The sequence below is a fragment of the Cololabis saira genome, chromosome 19 (genome assembly GCF_033807715.1).
Source record: "Cololabis saira isolate AMF1-May2022 chromosome 19, fColSai1.1, whole genome shotgun sequence".
NCBI classification, from domain to species: Eukaryota; Metazoa; Chordata; class Actinopteri; order Beloniformes; family Belonidae; genus Cololabis; species Cololabis saira.
In genome coordinates this window covers 17973245-17989489 of record NC_084605.1, presented here as the reverse complement: position 1 = coordinate 17989489, position 16245 = coordinate 17973245, and the positions used below count along the sequence as shown (strand labels likewise).

The 16245-nt window shown below is 40.5% G+C and overlaps 1 protein-coding gene and 1 long non-coding RNA gene across 3 annotated transcripts in view; both read right to left on the bottom strand.

Moving 5' to 3' along the window:
• mbtd1 (mbt domain containing 1) overlaps positions 1-14087 on the bottom strand; it is a 29233-nt gene extending 15146 nt beyond the window's left edge. For both annotated transcript variants that reach the window (XM_061709238.1, XM_061709239.1), the window contains exons 1-10: positions 13918-14087; positions 8315-8519; positions 7429-7562; positions 4231-4345; positions 4056-4138; positions 3853-3970; positions 1646-1780; positions 1466-1554; positions 386-620; positions 139-194 (exon numbers count right to left, since the gene is read on the bottom strand). In XM_061709238.1, coding sequence (XP_061565222.1) covers positions 139-194; positions 386-620; positions 1466-1554; positions 1646-1780; positions 3853-3970; positions 4056-4138; positions 4231-4345; positions 7429-7562; positions 8315-8519; positions 13918-13938 — 1191 coding nt within the window. In that variant the 5' untranslated portion in view covers positions 13939-14087. The remainder of the gene's footprint in view (positions 1-138; positions 195-385; positions 621-1465; positions 1555-1645; positions 1781-3852; positions 3971-4055; positions 4139-4230; positions 4346-7428; positions 7563-8314; positions 8520-13917) is intronic.
• A 278-nt stretch (positions 14088-14365) lies between these two features.
• On the bottom strand, positions 14366-16167 carry LOC133419455 (uncharacterized). The gene is made up of 2 exons (XR_009770515.1): positions 16017-16167; positions 14366-14919 (listed from the first exon to the last, which is right to left on the bottom strand). It is a non-coding gene; the product is annotated as an uncharacterized LOC133419455 (long non-coding RNA).
• Positions 16168-16245: the final 78 nt, after the last annotated feature.

Sequence of the window (16245 nt, the reverse complement as noted above, 5' to 3'; positions counted from 1 at the left end):
TGTGCTCCAGACCAGAAGAACCCTCCAGACCATTACTAGGATGAAGTCCTACAGCCAGCCTTGTTTTATTTTCCTTTTCAAATCTCCCCAGAACAAGATTTTGTGAAGTAAAAGCAAGAAATCTTTATTCTGAATTACCTTTTGGAAGATCTTCTCAGGAGCATCTACTTGACCCTCACTCTTCTTCGTACAATCTGAAAGTTGAAGAGAAACTTTGAGATCAACGAGACTCAGCTGAGTGTCACTTCAACTATGTGTCTCTTTAAAAAAATTTAAAAAAAACTTGACACATCTAAAGCATTTGAGCTAAGATGGAATTAAAACTGCACTTTTACAAGGTTGCAGATTTAAATGACTGAACGTGAATTCAGGAGCCTGGACAGACCTGAGCGTTTAAAGCGGTGTCCGATGCTCCGGGACCAGCCGATGTTGTGGATGAGCGGGCTGTACATGTGGCACCAGAAGTCGTCAGAGTTGTCCTGACTCTCCTCGTAGACCAGCCGGAGGCGACCTCCGATCACCTCCTCCACCAGCGCCACCCGTGTCCTGCACAGGTAGTTCTTATCCACCACCTCCACCCGCATCAGCTTCTTAAAGGGGAACTGCATATTCTCATGTACCTTCAGAGAAGAAAAGGAGAAAACGTTATGGGAGAAATGTAGTCGTGTTTAAACGACGAGAAATAGGGGTGGGCAAAAATATCGATATGGCAATATATCGCAATACTTTTCCAGCCGATTCAATATCGATATTAAAAATTTAAATATCGATTTTTTTTTTAAATATTTTTTCCCATTATATCACCCAGTGCTCCTACCTAAGTGACAGTCCTGGGCATTGCCACTCTCTACCAACCCTGGGAGGGCCCTGCACTGAGCTCAGGTTTTATTTCACGTTTTATTTCATTTTATAATTTATTTTTTATATAACACAATTGCCTGTCCTTAAAAAATGAAAAATAATGGACAGAGGTTTATTTATTTATTTATTTATGGATTTATATCTATACTGACTGATCACTGTGCCTGTCCTTGGTTTTAGTACCATCTTTTTTGTGTTTATTATCATTTGCCACATAATTAAAGCAACCTCATACTAAATTTAATGTTCATTTCATATGATGTAAATAATATGAAAAACATATACAAATAAGTTGTAACTTTAGCTTGTATAGTTAATAAAAGATAATAAAACATATATACAACTTGGATTTTAAGATGTGTAATGCATTTTTAAATTTTTCGGTGAACTATGTAGAATATAATAATCGGGATATCGCAATGTGTATCGTATCGTGGCTCAAGTATCGTGATGCGTATCGTATCGTGAGGTCCTTCCCAATACCCATCCCTAACGAGAAAACAACATTTAAATACTTACAGTCGGGATATCAAAGCTGTTTATTTCTAATAAGATCATACATTGTTCAGAGCGGGCCGCGGTCCGGAGCAGCTTTGAGCCTCACCTTGGTATTGAAGTCAGGTGGCAGTGTTTTTGCTCCAGTGAGACGCTTCACAAGAAAAACTTTCCAGTTTGAGCACTTGTGCTGTATGCCTGGAAGGGAAATGACAGCTTTGACTGCAGCAGCCACCAACAAGCAGGAGCACGAGCGGCTCCACCAACCCGACTCTGGCACGGCACTCACTTTTAGGAGGTACGAGGGGTTTGCTATTGGAAGCGCACCAGCCCACCGGGTGCACCTCGGGGATGCAGAGGTTACACCAGAAGTCTTTGCTGCCGTCGCCGTCGAAGCCCTCGTACCGCAGGAGGGCCTTGAACCCTGCAGAGACAGAAACGCGCCGGTAAGATGGCTGCACGCTGCAGACGCCACTGAGGAAACAACCGCAGGACCACAACCACTTCCTGTTCCCTCTCTTCCAGACATGAGTTACCGTGTTATTACAAGACCCTGACAATCATGAGGACAGATCCGGGTAGTTGCAGGTCATCACCACTTAGAGGCAGAGACGGAACCACACATCCAAAATTAAAAACAGGTTACTTTGTGAAATATTTATTTATTTACTCTGAGAAAAAAATTATATTTTTCATGTTTTCATGTTTATCGTTGAGACAAATTTTAAAGACATGACAACATATATATATCTAGAATACGTGAGAGATTATTCAAGTGACCAGCATGAAATAGTTCACATGAAATAAATTTGAAGACATTTCCGATACTTTCTGGATTCTTCTCTTTTTTAACCGTCTTTTATTGGATCTCACAGAAAAAGCCATGTTGTTAGTAGATGCAATCCAATGACAAAAAATAAAATAAAACAAACAAATATTATTTAAAATGTTAAGAAACTCTTCTGACTTGTAGGCTTATATCAAAAAAAGTAGTTTTTTGTTTTAAATCAGCTAATCCACCTCATCTAAAGCCTGTAGGATGGGTGGAGGACCAGAACCACCACCCCTTTCCTCTCATGGAGGAGCTTTCAGCACAGCAGACGGATCATTACGGAGGGAATTCCAGGAAGCCTTTCAGGACACCAGATTCAGATTCAAATTTTCAGATTCAGACGACTTTATTAATCCCTTTGGGAGGTTCCCTCTGGGAAATTGACATCTCCATCTCACTCACACAGCACTGTGCAGACACGTACATTACAGCACTCTACAGTAATGTCTTAGGCTTAAATACTCTGCCTCCAACCCCAGACCCATTGCCTTGGCAACGCCCTTGATTAAAAGGTAAACTTTGTGATCTGCAGCCACAGCGCTGCACAGATAAACGGAGAGCAGCCGACAGCGCTGGCATAGATGTTTGGAAAGCTGTGATAGGTTTAATGTCAGCCTGCAGAATGTAGATATTAAACAGATGAAAGATTTGGTTGAATAGTATCCGTCTGTGGTCTTTCTAGCCCAGGGGTCGGCAACCCGCGGCTCTAGAGCCGCATGCGGCTCTTTAGCGCCGCCCTAGTGGCTCCTGGAGCTTTTTCAAAAATGTTTCTCCTTTTTTTCTTTTTTTCCCCCTTTTTTGCTTCTTTTTTTTCTTCCTCTTTCTTTCTCTTTCTTTTCTCTTTTTTTCCTTCTTTTCTTGTTTTTTTTTTGCTTTTTTTCCTTTTTTTTCCTCTTTCTTTGTCTTTATTTTCTCTTTTTTTCCTTTCTTTTCTTGTTGTTTTTTTTTCTTTTTCTTCTTTCTTTCCTTTTTTCCACTTTTTTTTCTTCCTTTTTCCTTTCCTTTTTAATCTCGACATTTCGACTTTTTTCTCAACATTTCAACTTTTTCCTCGACATTTCCACTTTTTTCTCAACATTTGAACTTTTTTCTCGAGATTGTACTTCAAAATTAATCTCAACATTTTGACTTTTTTCTCTAAATTCTGACTTTTTTCTCCACATTTTGACTTTTTTTCGACATTTCTCCTTTCACCATTTGTCTTCATTCTAAGGCTGATACAAGACCTTTCATTTTTTACGGCTCCAGACATATTTGTTTTTGGTCCAATATGGCTCTTTCAACATTTTGGGTTGCCGACCCCTGTTCTAGCCTCTCACACTCTACGGGATGAACTGTCTGTGTTTTACTATCTGCTGGTGGATCTTCAGAAGTGACTTCTGTGAGTGACCCAAGTGCAGCCAAGCGATGAATGCAGATTTTACGCTTCAACGTAAACTAAACCGGTATTGTTGCCATGGTGACTACCATACCCTGTGATTTTCTTTTAACCTTGAAAAGCAGGTTTGCTGCTCACTAAACCAGGTAAGTGATGAAGCCCGTCTCCTGTAATCCCGCCTGTAGGTGTGTACAATTGTGGCAACAGCGGAGGAGGCAGGTATTACGCAGACAGACGGAGGGTCGCTGTGTTCGGATTTAAAAGGTTGTGAGCCAGAAAGTCCTACCTGCTAGCTTTATGATCTCTGCTATCCAGTACACCTTTGCAGAGAGGTTGGTGTCAGAGTTGGGCACTTCAATCCTCACGCCTTCTTCTATGTCTCCCCAGCACGTTCCCATCGGGGCCTGACGCACAAAACAACCAGCCTTTGAGTTCCCAAACCTTAAAAATAAGGAATCAGCCGCCTGTCTTGAATCAGCTTCTACTCACGTGCTTGAAACAGCTAACGGGCGCTCCGACCGTGTTATTGCTACAGATGTACTTCCCCCAGTCAAAGTTCTCTGCAGGGACAACTGAGGGAAACAGGGGAGGGTGCAGATCTGCCGTTAGTCCGGATGCTGGCGCTCCGCTGCCCATCACGACTGCCTCACTGTTCACCACTTACCAGCTTTTGACTTGGCCTGGTTCTGTTGACTTGCTTGGTACTGAGCGTAAGCTGCCAGCTTTGCCATGAGAGGCTGTTTCTGTAGGACCTTTGCCTTTTTCGTGGGAGGTTTGCCCTGATAAAGGAAATAAATAAATAAAGCAGAGGTTAACATTTGTATAATCTGAGAACAAAAGATCTAACTTCTTGGTTGAATCAATCTAGGAAATAAGGGAAAGTGCAGTTCATCAACTGACCACTAGATGCTGGATCCTTAAGCACTTTAAAGGGGATCTATTATGAAAAACAAGTTTTTTCTTGTTTTAACATACCGTATTTTCGCGACCATAAGGCGCAACTTTTTTTTTTTTTTTTTTTTTTTTTAAATGTGCCGGGCGCCTTAAGTAACGGTGCGCCGTGTCTATTACCTGAATTACGGTAATGTCAGGTCGGCCACCAATAGAAGGTAAAAAGAGAAGGGGGCGGGTGAAGCTGAATGAGACCATCCACTGAGCTGTTTAATGCGAAACAGATGATGAAGACTTTTAAGGATTTGCTTGATGTGTAAAGTGAAATAAAATACAATCAAACTAAGTTTTGCTCCGCTCTATTTAAATAAGCACACTTGTGTGTGAGTGTTCTGCAGCGCCGGCCGGTCGGAACCGTCCACATTCCCCGGTTAAAGCAGCGGCTGCAGCAGCGCGGTGATGGTCGCTGCTGCGGCCGACTTCCTGGTTCCCCAAGCGGGTCCGATGACCTGGTTCCCGGCCGCTTTAAGAGCAGAGATTTCTGGGGTCTGTCTCAGGTCAGATCAGCTTCACTTTCCGAGATTTGCAGCCAAATCTGTCGGTTACAAACCCGGTACCGGATCCCGACATGCGCGTGTGTGTATTCGCGGCGCGACACACAGATTCTCATGTAGGCTATGTGGTGCTGGACTGGCGCAGCTGATGGACAGAAACTTATGGTGATTTTTAAAAGAAAAACTTTGCATAAGAGGTTTCCAGCCGGAGTCATTATAAGGGTGAATGAAAAGAGGGGGCTGGATGAAGGGATGATGATGATCAAGAAGCTGAGACAGGTCTGGAAATTTCGGACTGGCGCAGCTGAATTAACGGAGCTCCTGTCGGATACAAACCCCGGTACCGGCTCCCCGACTGCGCGTGTGTGTGAGCGGGTCCAGCGCGAGGGTCCCGGGACGCGGGACCCGGGACCGCCGCGGGACCAGCGCGGGGGGGGGGGGCGGACCGGGTCCGGGACCGGGACCCGGTCCGCCGCGGGACCAGCGCGGGGGGGGGGCGGACCGGGACCCGGGACCCGGTCCAGCGCGAGGGAGCAAACGGGGAGCGGGACCCGGGACCGCCGCGGTCGGGATTTTTAAAAGAAAAGCGTTCCCTAAAGAGACTTTTCCAGCCAGAGTGAAATGAAAAGGGCTGGATGGATGAGGAGATGATCAGTGGCTGAGACAGGTTTGTGCAGCAACCCGGTGGTTTTTTAAAATTCTTTAATGCAGAAACAGAATATGAACCTTTGAAGGGTTTGATTGATGTGAAAAGTGAAATAAAATATCAAACTAAGTTTTGCTTCTGCTGTATTTTTAGCGCGTGTGTGTTTTGCAACGCGTGTCTGTGCAGCTCCGTCTCCGTAGACGGCGCCTTTTGGGTCGGTGCGCCGTATGTGTGTTTTAAAACCAAAAATGACACACAAAACTGAGGGTGCGCCTTTCCACACAGTGCGCCATATGGTCGCGAAAATACGGTATATAAAGTGGTCTCCCCTCACCCTGCCAACACAGGGAAGATGAAATCCCATGAATTTCTGCAAGGTCTGTACCCCCGCCCTGCAGAATCTTCCAGTGTCATGTGACTTTCTACAGGCCGTTCTGAATCTGCGCCCGTCGTGACGTCACGACGGGAGCAGATTTCCATAGGTTCAGCCTCCGCTGCTGAAACCACGCCCACAACTAACTCTCTCCGCCGGCTGGAGCTTCAGCCATTGTTCAGCAGCGGTGAATCGTGTGGCTGTTTCCACAGCGAGGGGACAGTAAAAATGAGGTTTTGCATCGACATTTACCCTCATAAAAGGATCAGTTCCAACAGTACGGACCCGGCAACTGCACACGAGTCAGCGGTAAGTGACGTTAATTTTTTATGTTATTTATATTTGTATGATCTTTGCATGGGCAAGTATTTAGCTTAGCTCCGGAGCACCGGAGCTGCTCACGGACCGGACCGTCGAGGAGCCCCGAGCCCGGAACTCCGGGCCCGGAGCTCCGAGCTCCGAACCCGGGGACTCCGGGGGAGCTCCGGGCGCCGGCGGCTCTATTAGTACCGTAATAGATTTTTCTTCTGTGGTTTCAGATCTTCCAAGCACCTGAAGCTGTTCAACGACACATTCAGAAGACGAACGGTCCTTCCTTGAGCCAGCAATAGTGCATAAATGTTATTTATATATTTTAACAATAAAGTTGCCATTTGTGAAAATTCAGTGTTGTGATTTCTTTACAGTTAACATGATTCATTTGTCTTGTAACATCAGAATGAAGCACAGAAAAAGACTTTAGAAGCGGTAAAACTAGAGACAGGGCCCACAGGCTGAATTTCTGATTTATGTAGAAAAAAAACAAGCTTTAGATTGTTTTTAAGACATTCAAGGCCTGTTTAAAATATACATTAATTGCCATAATATGTCCCCTTTAAAGCAGAAGAAAACACATACAGGACTGTCTCAGAAAATTTGAATATTGTGATAAAGTTCTTTATTTTCTGTAATGCAATTAAAAAAACAAAAATGTCATACATTCTGAATTCATTACAAATCAACTGAAATATTGCAAGCCTTTTATTATTTTAATATTGCTGATCATGGCTTACAGTTTAAAAAACTCAAATATCCTATCTCAAAATATTAGAATATCATGAAAAAGTATACTAGTAGGGTATTCAACTAATCACTTGAATCGTCTAATTAACTGGAAACACCTGCAAGGGTTTCCTGAGGCTTGAAAAACACTCATGCAATTTTTAAATTGCATTACAGAAAATAAAGAACTTTATCACAATATTCTAATTTTCTGAGACAGTCCTGTATATGCTCTGGTTCTCCACAGCTAGATTTCAGTGAGATTCTGCGTGAAGGTTTGTGCAATAATTACACAGTCTGTGGTGTAATCCCATATTAATCTTAGACAACAGGTAAAGAAAGATTTAATATATTTACCTGGAGTCTTGCCAAGATGCTAGCTTTTTTAGAATTTGAGGAATAACTCCTGGAACAAGACACGCTGCAGAAACGCTTGGTTTTGGAATAAAAAGCATCTCGTACTCCAACCATTCCACACATCTCGCAGGTGGCTGTGAAGGACAGACAGAGGAGTCAGAGTACTACAGAGTATTACAGAGTACTAGGGCTGGGCGATATGGACCAAAAGTCATATCTCGATATTTTCTAGCTAAATGGCGATACTCGATATATATCTCGATATTTTTTCTGTGCCTTAATTGGGGCCTTAATTTCCCCCAAAGCATTATAGCATAGCATCTCTGTTAGCTTCATTTTTTTCTGAGGCAAACCCTTAAAAAAACAATCAGTTTTAATACAAAGCCTCGTGCCAAATGTCACACAGGTTCCTTTATTAACAGAGATCTGCACAATATCAAATGTATAAAACAAATGAAATAAAAATAAACTGCCTGCATATATAGAATAAAAATGCTTCTTGAATAAAATAAAACAAATATCCCTTTCCTGCATAACAATTAAATTAAAATACACTGTACAATTAATACAATGTAGACAGTAAGAGGTAGACTTTTCCACTGAGGTTGACAGTTGTGCAAATAACAAAACATTTGTGCAAATCTCAAATAAAACATTCAAGTCAATTTGTCACAAAATAAGCTACGGTATATCAAAATCAAAAAAAAATATATATATATATATATATATATATATATATATTTTTTTTAATCGATATAAACGATATTGTCTCGTACCATATCGCGTTTGAAAATATATCGATATATATTAAAATCTCGATATATCGCCCAGCCCTACAGAGTACTATAGAGTACTACACATGAGCAAAATACAGTCTTGTACTTACCCATCCCGGCTTTGCCGTCGGGGTAGGTGTAGACCTGACCATTGTTCTTGATGATGGGCAGGCTGGCGGGGATGGAGGGCACCACCTCATCCTCGCTGTCCTCTGAGCTGGAGCTGCTGGTGGACTCCTCACTGCAGCTGTCGTAGCCATCAAACATCCCGAATGAGTCTCTCCGCTTCCGCTCTGAACGTTGGGTGCGTTCAGCCTAGATGGAGGCGAGAAAATAAGAAAAAAAAAAAAAGGTCACGAGTGCTGAAATAAACCAGAAAAAAACTGCAGACGGGACGAAGAATTCTGCCGAAATAAACAAGTCAACAAGCTTGTTAAAATAAGTATCTAAAGAATAATAAAACTGGATGTCAACTAATGTGTTTTTTGTTTCCCGTGACCAACGCCAACAGTTAGAAATCAGAGGGACCAATGACGATTTGTGATTTTTTTTTTTTACCAAGATGTTGGACATATTTTCTTTTGTTTCTTTTCCAAACTATAAATTTACAATATTCTAAAAATAACAAAGGATGCATACATTTCCTTTACTTAAATTTCATTTTAAGGTTTAAAACCCTTGAAAAAAAAAAAAGAAAAAAGGCTTATAATCTTAAGTGTCTTCCAATGCAGATTATTCAAAACTGGGCTGAAATTATGCACATTTACGTATTCTTCAGCATCAATTCAAAGGGTTATTTGTATTCTTCAAATATTAAAAATGTATTTAAATTTTTTTTATGATTTCCGCTTCCTTTTTCCAAAACAGGCCTGGTTTAAAAAAAATAATTGTCCCCTTTTATAAAGTACATTTAAAGTCAGCTTAAGAAATATAAAATTTAATTAAATAAAATGTCCTGTCTGGTGGTGTTGTCTTCATTACACATGTGCTTAGGATTTTTTTTTTCTTAAATTCAACAAAACCTGGAAATCTTTTTGAAAAATGAATAAAGCAATACATCGGAGTCTTAAAAATAAAACTTTTCGAGAAAAAATTGGAACATTGATACCCCAGTTAAATTAAATGGCCTTTAATCAACTTGATCAGTTTTTCTCCAGATGTAATAACGAGTACCGGTTGTTTAAGGCAGTGTTTCCCAACCCTGGTCCTCGAGGCACATGCATGTTTTAGATGTTTCCCTTCATCATCACACCTGATTCTAATTAATGGTCCTAATTAGCTTGTCATCAAGGTCTGCACAATTCTGTTGAGGACACGACCATGTGTGCCCGGTGTGCTGAAGCAGCGCAACATCTAAAACATGCAGGACAGTGGGCCTCGAGGACCAGGGTTGGGAAACACTGGTTTAAGGAAGTGGAGGAGGGTGTGGACAAACACACATGGCGTGTAGATGCGACAGTTCCTTATTATGATAATTTAGCAACACAGTGGAGCAATCCAGAGGGGACAGAGGGTTGGATCTGACCAAGAAAACTCACAGAGCCAAGTGTGAGTTTGCCGTAAGGAATCAAAAGATGTTTGTTGCAGGGGACGGGGCAGCAGTTCTTAACGTGAGCAGTGTTCTTTCACGGTGGCTGGGCAGGTCTTTCCATTTTTTTTTTGTCACTTTCTCAAACAACTTGGACTCATTTCGAAGTTGCACAACAAATAAACCACACCTCCATTGAGATTAGAGAAACAAACCGTACAGACAACATTTAAAACAGATGACTGTTTTTTTGCACCCATGTTCCACGACAGAATAGTAGAACATTTTTGTTGGGTTCTGCTCCACCCTGAGATGAGTGCTAGCTGCCCTGGATGAGCCGGTGTTGTAAGCAGGACAACATGTTGTTGTACCCACAACAGGAATCAGAGTTGTATTCCTGGTATTATTGGTGGTATTCCTTTATTTGTCAGAAGCGCAGAGACACTGGCTTTTGGGCCGATGCTTCTCTGAAAACAAATCCCAAATAAACTGAATACCAAACATGAAATCACATCTATCGTGGATAACCCGGAGCTCCCTCTCCTCCGAGCACCAGAGACTGCTACAGCTCCACCGTCTGGTGACTAGTTCAGGAAATCTTCCCTACCTCACAATATAACGCTATAATCTCTTGCCTCTCTTATTTAATTAATATTGCAAATGTTTCACACCTTTGTAGAGAGGCATCTGAGAACCGTGTATGTGTAGTTTTATATACTTATTGTACAGGTGAGCTTTTGTATCCGGTATTGTGATAACACTCACCAGTCACATCATTAGGGATACCTGTTCAATTGTTCGTTAACACAAATAACTAATAATAAAATTACATGGCAGCAACTCAATGGTTTTATGGATGTTGAAACATCCGAGGTTCAGGTCACACTTGGCACTAGAACGAGGTAGAAAATGGTAACGCGCCGGTGTTGTTGGAGCCAGACGGACCCGCCGGGCCGTCTGAGTATTTCAGAAACCTCAGATCAACTGAGATTTTTCATGCACAACCATCTCAAAGGTTTACAGAAAATGGTCCGAAAAAAACAAGATATCCAGTGACAAGCAGTTGTCTGGATGAAAATGCCTTGACATCAGAGGAGACTCGACATCATAGACAGGCAACAGTAACTCACGTGTCCAATCGTTACAACCAAGGTCAGCAGGATACCATCTATGAAAAGCTCCCTGGAACCTCGAAGCAGAAAGGACCACAGGATCCCTGCTTTAAACCTTTTTCAGAGGGCCCTTTTATCCTACACACACACAAATTATATATATATATATATATATATATATATATATATATATATATATATATAATATTGCTGCTAATTCTGGCTGCCTTGTCCCCATCTGTATTATGGCCGTTACTTTTATCGTTTTCAACTCTCTAAATTGTATCTCTTTAGTGAAGGGAATGCCACCCTGGAATTTCTTTTTGCTGCTGTCTCAAGTTGTTTACAATGATTTTGCTCCTCTGCTGCTTTGTTACACCCTGCAACATTTATGAGAAAAGTGACATAAATACTTTTATTATTCTTTTAATAATCATCATCATCATCATCATCATTAAACAGTGGCCAACCCCGCTGGTGTAACAGGAATTTCTCTGTTTAGGATGAATAAAGAAAATCTATCATAATGGTTTTGCTTTCTTTTTTGCATGTGTGTAAATGAGAAATACATATAATGTAAAATATCATCATCAGGAGTCCTTTTATGTCGGGTCAAAAGCATACCCGTCAAGTATCCCGTTTTGGCTGGGAAACTACCGTATTTCCCCCCTCTTTCCCACCGTCCTCCCGTATTAGTATTTCCCCGTAAATTTCCTGTTTTATAATATAATTTAATAATATAATATTTAATAATTTAATATAATAATTTTTAAACTGCAAACTGAATTGTCACTACTAGCCTCGCGAGAACTGCCCCATACTGTAGCCTGGATGGAAGTTCTCGCGAGGTTAGAGGCGACAACGGAGCAAACTCGGAACAACAAATCAGAGATGGATGGATGTAACGAGAGAAAAGACATTTCTGCCAAAAAGTGGACTTCGTGGAAATATCTCTAAAAATGGGAAACCGAATTTACTAAAGAGGAGCAGGATGGGGGGATTTTAGAGTCTCTCACGGGGGAAGGACCGATGTCCGTCAGCAGCACCAGAGAGCCACATGAGTGAAAATGACAAATTAAAAGAAAATTTAAATGTTTCACTTGAAGACAATTAATGTGTATATTAACTGAATATATTTAAAATAAATAAATGTGATTTAATTCACCTTTTTTTGCCTATTGTAGGAATTACACACATAGGAAGTACACAGCATTTCAGATTCTGGAACATAATTGTAGTTTGTAAGTGGTTGACAGGTAGTTATTTTAGATTTCTCGTAAATCTTTCTTAAAATGTAAGATACTGGACCTCGGTTGGGCTGGTGGGACAGCGGCGGAAGATGTCCTGTATTTTTGAATCCAAAACTTGACAGCTACGGTGTTGTGGCAAAAAGTGATTGCCTGCCAGAATCTGATTTCTTCTGATTTCTGGCCGCGGGAGCGCGCACAGCAGCCCGTTGAGCGACAGCGCTAAAACGTCAGATTTTCAGATTATGAAGCTCAATAATAAGATCAAGTCATATTTAGGCAGAAACAACTTTCCTTAACTGTATTTGGCCTTCAATCAATTTTTGGCAGGTGATGTGAAAATGCCTATTTTGTGTTGTAATGGTCCTTTAAAAGAGTTAAAAGCAATCCTGTGAGCTCTAGTGTTTATATTATTATATGATTGCTCGTATAGATATAGTGTCGAAAAAATGCATAATAAACTTTCATGGATGAAAGTCAATGACAGACTAGCATGTAGCCTGACACTGTTTTAAAAAAATATTTACACATGTCATACACCAAATTATCTCTTTTCTCAGTTGCTTCTTGCTAGTGATAGCCACAGCTATCATACTAGACATGCCACGAGAGGTCATTTCACCCTGCCCAAACCTAAAACCCATGCACTAAAAAGAACAGTAATGTACAGGGCAGTTACTTACTGGAATAGACTTCCAGAAAATCTTATTTCAACTAGTGGCAGAGTTGGCTTCAAGAGGAAACTAAGAAAGGAAGTTCAAAAGAAACTGGTTGTTTTAGATCGTGTCTAATGGTTTTAGCCATTTTTTTGTTTTTGTATTTGCCTCATTTAGTATGAACTTATTTATCTTTAGTTGTACTTGGATTTATCTTTAATCTATCTGTTTTTGGTTGTTATTTGTTTTTTTCATTTAGGAAAATTAATTTTCTTTTTTCTTTTTCATTGTTTTCTGCTTCTTATTATCTTTAGTTTTTGTTTTTTGTCTTGTTTTTCTTTTTAGTTGTTGTTCTTTGTATTTGTTATCTACTTTGTTTTATTCTGTATAACTAAAATTTTTTATTGTACTGTAAAAGTTTTTTAGAAATGTATATTTGTACTGTTGGACCCCAGGAAGAATAGTGGCTGCTGAGGCAGCAACTAATGGGGATCTAAAATAAATAAATAAATAAATTATGAAGCTCAAGAATGAGATCAAATCATATTTACATAGAAACAACCTTCCATTAACTGTATTTGGCCTTCAATCAATTTTTGGCAGGTAAAAAAGACCCATTTTCAGGGGAGAAATCAGATTCTGGCAGGCAATCACTTTTTGGCACCACACCGGTCCAAAGGGCAGATATTGTTTTAAATGCGCGCTCCCGCGGCTGGGGCGCGTTCCACTGCGGGTCGCTTTTTGCGGCACAACACCGGAACAATATTCAAGTGTTTGCTGTTGTCACAGCCTCTTTACTTCCTCCTCAGATCAACACAAGTCGCATTTAAACCCACCTCAGTCCAAAACCAATCAGCACAGATCCCAAAGTGCAGCAGTAACAGGCATATATAGTTTATTTTAGAAACAGCTTGTAGTGCTAGGTGTGCTAATGCAAGCTAGCGGAAACCTGTTTTTCCAGATATTATCAAAAGCGTTTGAGCTCTTCTAATACGTGCAACACCCCTGCGTTTTTTTAGTGTGTAAAATAAAGCAGACCACAGGCTGGTTTGTTTGGTGCCAGTGGGTGTTTTGGGGGGGGTTTGGTGAAGGAGAACAAGCGATAACAACAAAGGAGCTAGCTCCGAGTCCGAGGCTCGCGGCCCGAACAAATGTTTTAAAGTCACTCACCAAATCCCTTGTGTCTTCCATCAGCCCGTCACATAGATGAAGATGTGGTGGACTCTGCTGCCCGATGCAAATAAAAGCCCCACGCTGGGGGTTTTAGTTCGCGGGGGAATATTAAAGTGTAAATGAATACAAACCAAGCTCGATATCAACAAATTACTCCGCCGCCACTGCGCATGTGCGAGCGTAACCTACTTTCTCGTGATTGGTCCGTTGGGAAAGGAGGTCATCGACTGGAGCAAAAACAAAACACAAGTCTGCAAAGAAATGAATGAAGACCCATGAAACCTCTGCCAAACTACAAGTATTTCAGTTTTTAAATGTCTAATAGTCAGAGGAATGTTCTTTTTTTAAGAAATTCACATTGCAACAACACATTTTCCCCCTTGGAGCTCTATAAATATACTTTTAACAGCATGGAAAGATTTTAAAAAGACAGAAACAGTGCAAATGAAATAAAATAGAGTCTTTATTGTTATATATGGCAATATAACATACTGAAGAAAAAAAGAAAAGTTCTTCAACTTATAACACAACAAATGCCATATTTGTACACTGAACACAATCTGAGAACCACATTCAATAATTATATTTTCATTTTCAAAATATTATAACTTCTGAATTCTGATATATTCAACTTAAATTAGCATACAATTAGAGAGAAAAATACAATTTTTTAAAGGACAAACCCGTTGTCTCCCGGCTGTAACCAACTAATGTCACAGTGTTTTTCAATAATACTGACATTCTCTTTTTGTTTCCATTTTTTTGTAGGCGATTTAATTTTATGAACACAAAATATAATAACATCACATTTAAACAAAGCAGCACTGGGTACAAGAGATGTTGTAAAGGCAAAACAAAGATGTGAAAATGGCTGGAAAGAAGCGAGGCACGCTCAAACCGATGCTGGTCCACCACGAGGATTTATCCGGTTGAGTTTCAGTCGGACAAAGAAACATCTTTCTCTCAACAGGACCAAAGCGGAGGAATGGATGGTCAGTGCTGGCACAAAACAGAGGGTAACGTCATAATTTTACCAGATACAGATGTGGATAAAGTTGTTGGTATCCTTACACCTACTCAAAACAAATATTTAATCCATCTGAGGAATGATTAATAAAAAGCTCTCCTGTGTAGTCTAGTAGACTAGTATGTGGCAGAGTAAACCAACAAAACTATGAAAAGACAGGATTTAATCTGTATTTTACAAGAATAACCTAAAACACAATCTGGACAAATGTATTGGTGCCTGTGAAAAAGATTTTAGAGAAATGTCACGCTGATTTTTATCCTGAATTAGTATGACAGGCATCCTTAATATGCTTACCAACCATTCACTACATCCAAAGAAATAAAACTCACCAATGTGTAGATTTGTATTAGCATGTGCTCAACAGGTGAAAGCTGTCTGAGGAGCTCAGAAAGACTGATAATAAATGTATAGGCTAGAGATCCATGGCCAAGCAGATTCCTGGTTCCTGTGACTAAAGCTGTAAATATTATCAGAAAGCATGATTTGGACTTATTTATTGAGCTATTCTTTAACCAGGAAGGTCCCACTGAGATCCCAGATCTCTTTTTCAAGCAGCGGCAGCAGAAGATCAGACAGATACGAGGCAGTTACAGTTAAAAAACATTGGTCCACGGGCATGTAGCCAACCTGTCTGGATGTGGCTGCAAGAGTAAATGCACCTCCACGTTGATAATGAAGGAAAACCTCCGAAGACATACAAGCTGAACTCCAAGATCCAAGGAGCACTCCGTTATTTAGAAAGAAAAGAAAAGCTAGAATGGAATATGCTAAAAGGCTCGTTGACAAGTGACAACATTTCTGAGGAACATCTTTTGGACTGACGATGTAAGAGCGGAGACTTTTGGCACATCTCATGAGCCATTTTTATTTATTATATAAAATATTCAGCTAAACCAAAAGTCAAAAGCAAAGTCTGACTTGTGTTAAACATGGAATAAATAAAGATAGACGTCCCTCAATTTGATCAGATCCCGTTATGGGCGGAGGTTGTTTTTCATGAAAGGATGCCAAGAAACGTGTCCACATCTGTACATCATTCACTCAGCTGCCATGAAACAATAAATACCTTTATTTGTCTCTTTGGTCTCCGAGCAGATCATCGTCTATGACATCATCAACACTTCCTGAGATTGAAGCAGCTTCTGAGGTACCAAATAAATGAAAAGGAAACACACACAGGTTAAACACGACTCAACAGCTCCAACAACTAGACTGTTTGTTGTGTCTGTCCGGACTGGACCGGGTCTGTATTTTTCACAGATGTTGTTCTTCACCATTTGTAGCTAATGTGAATT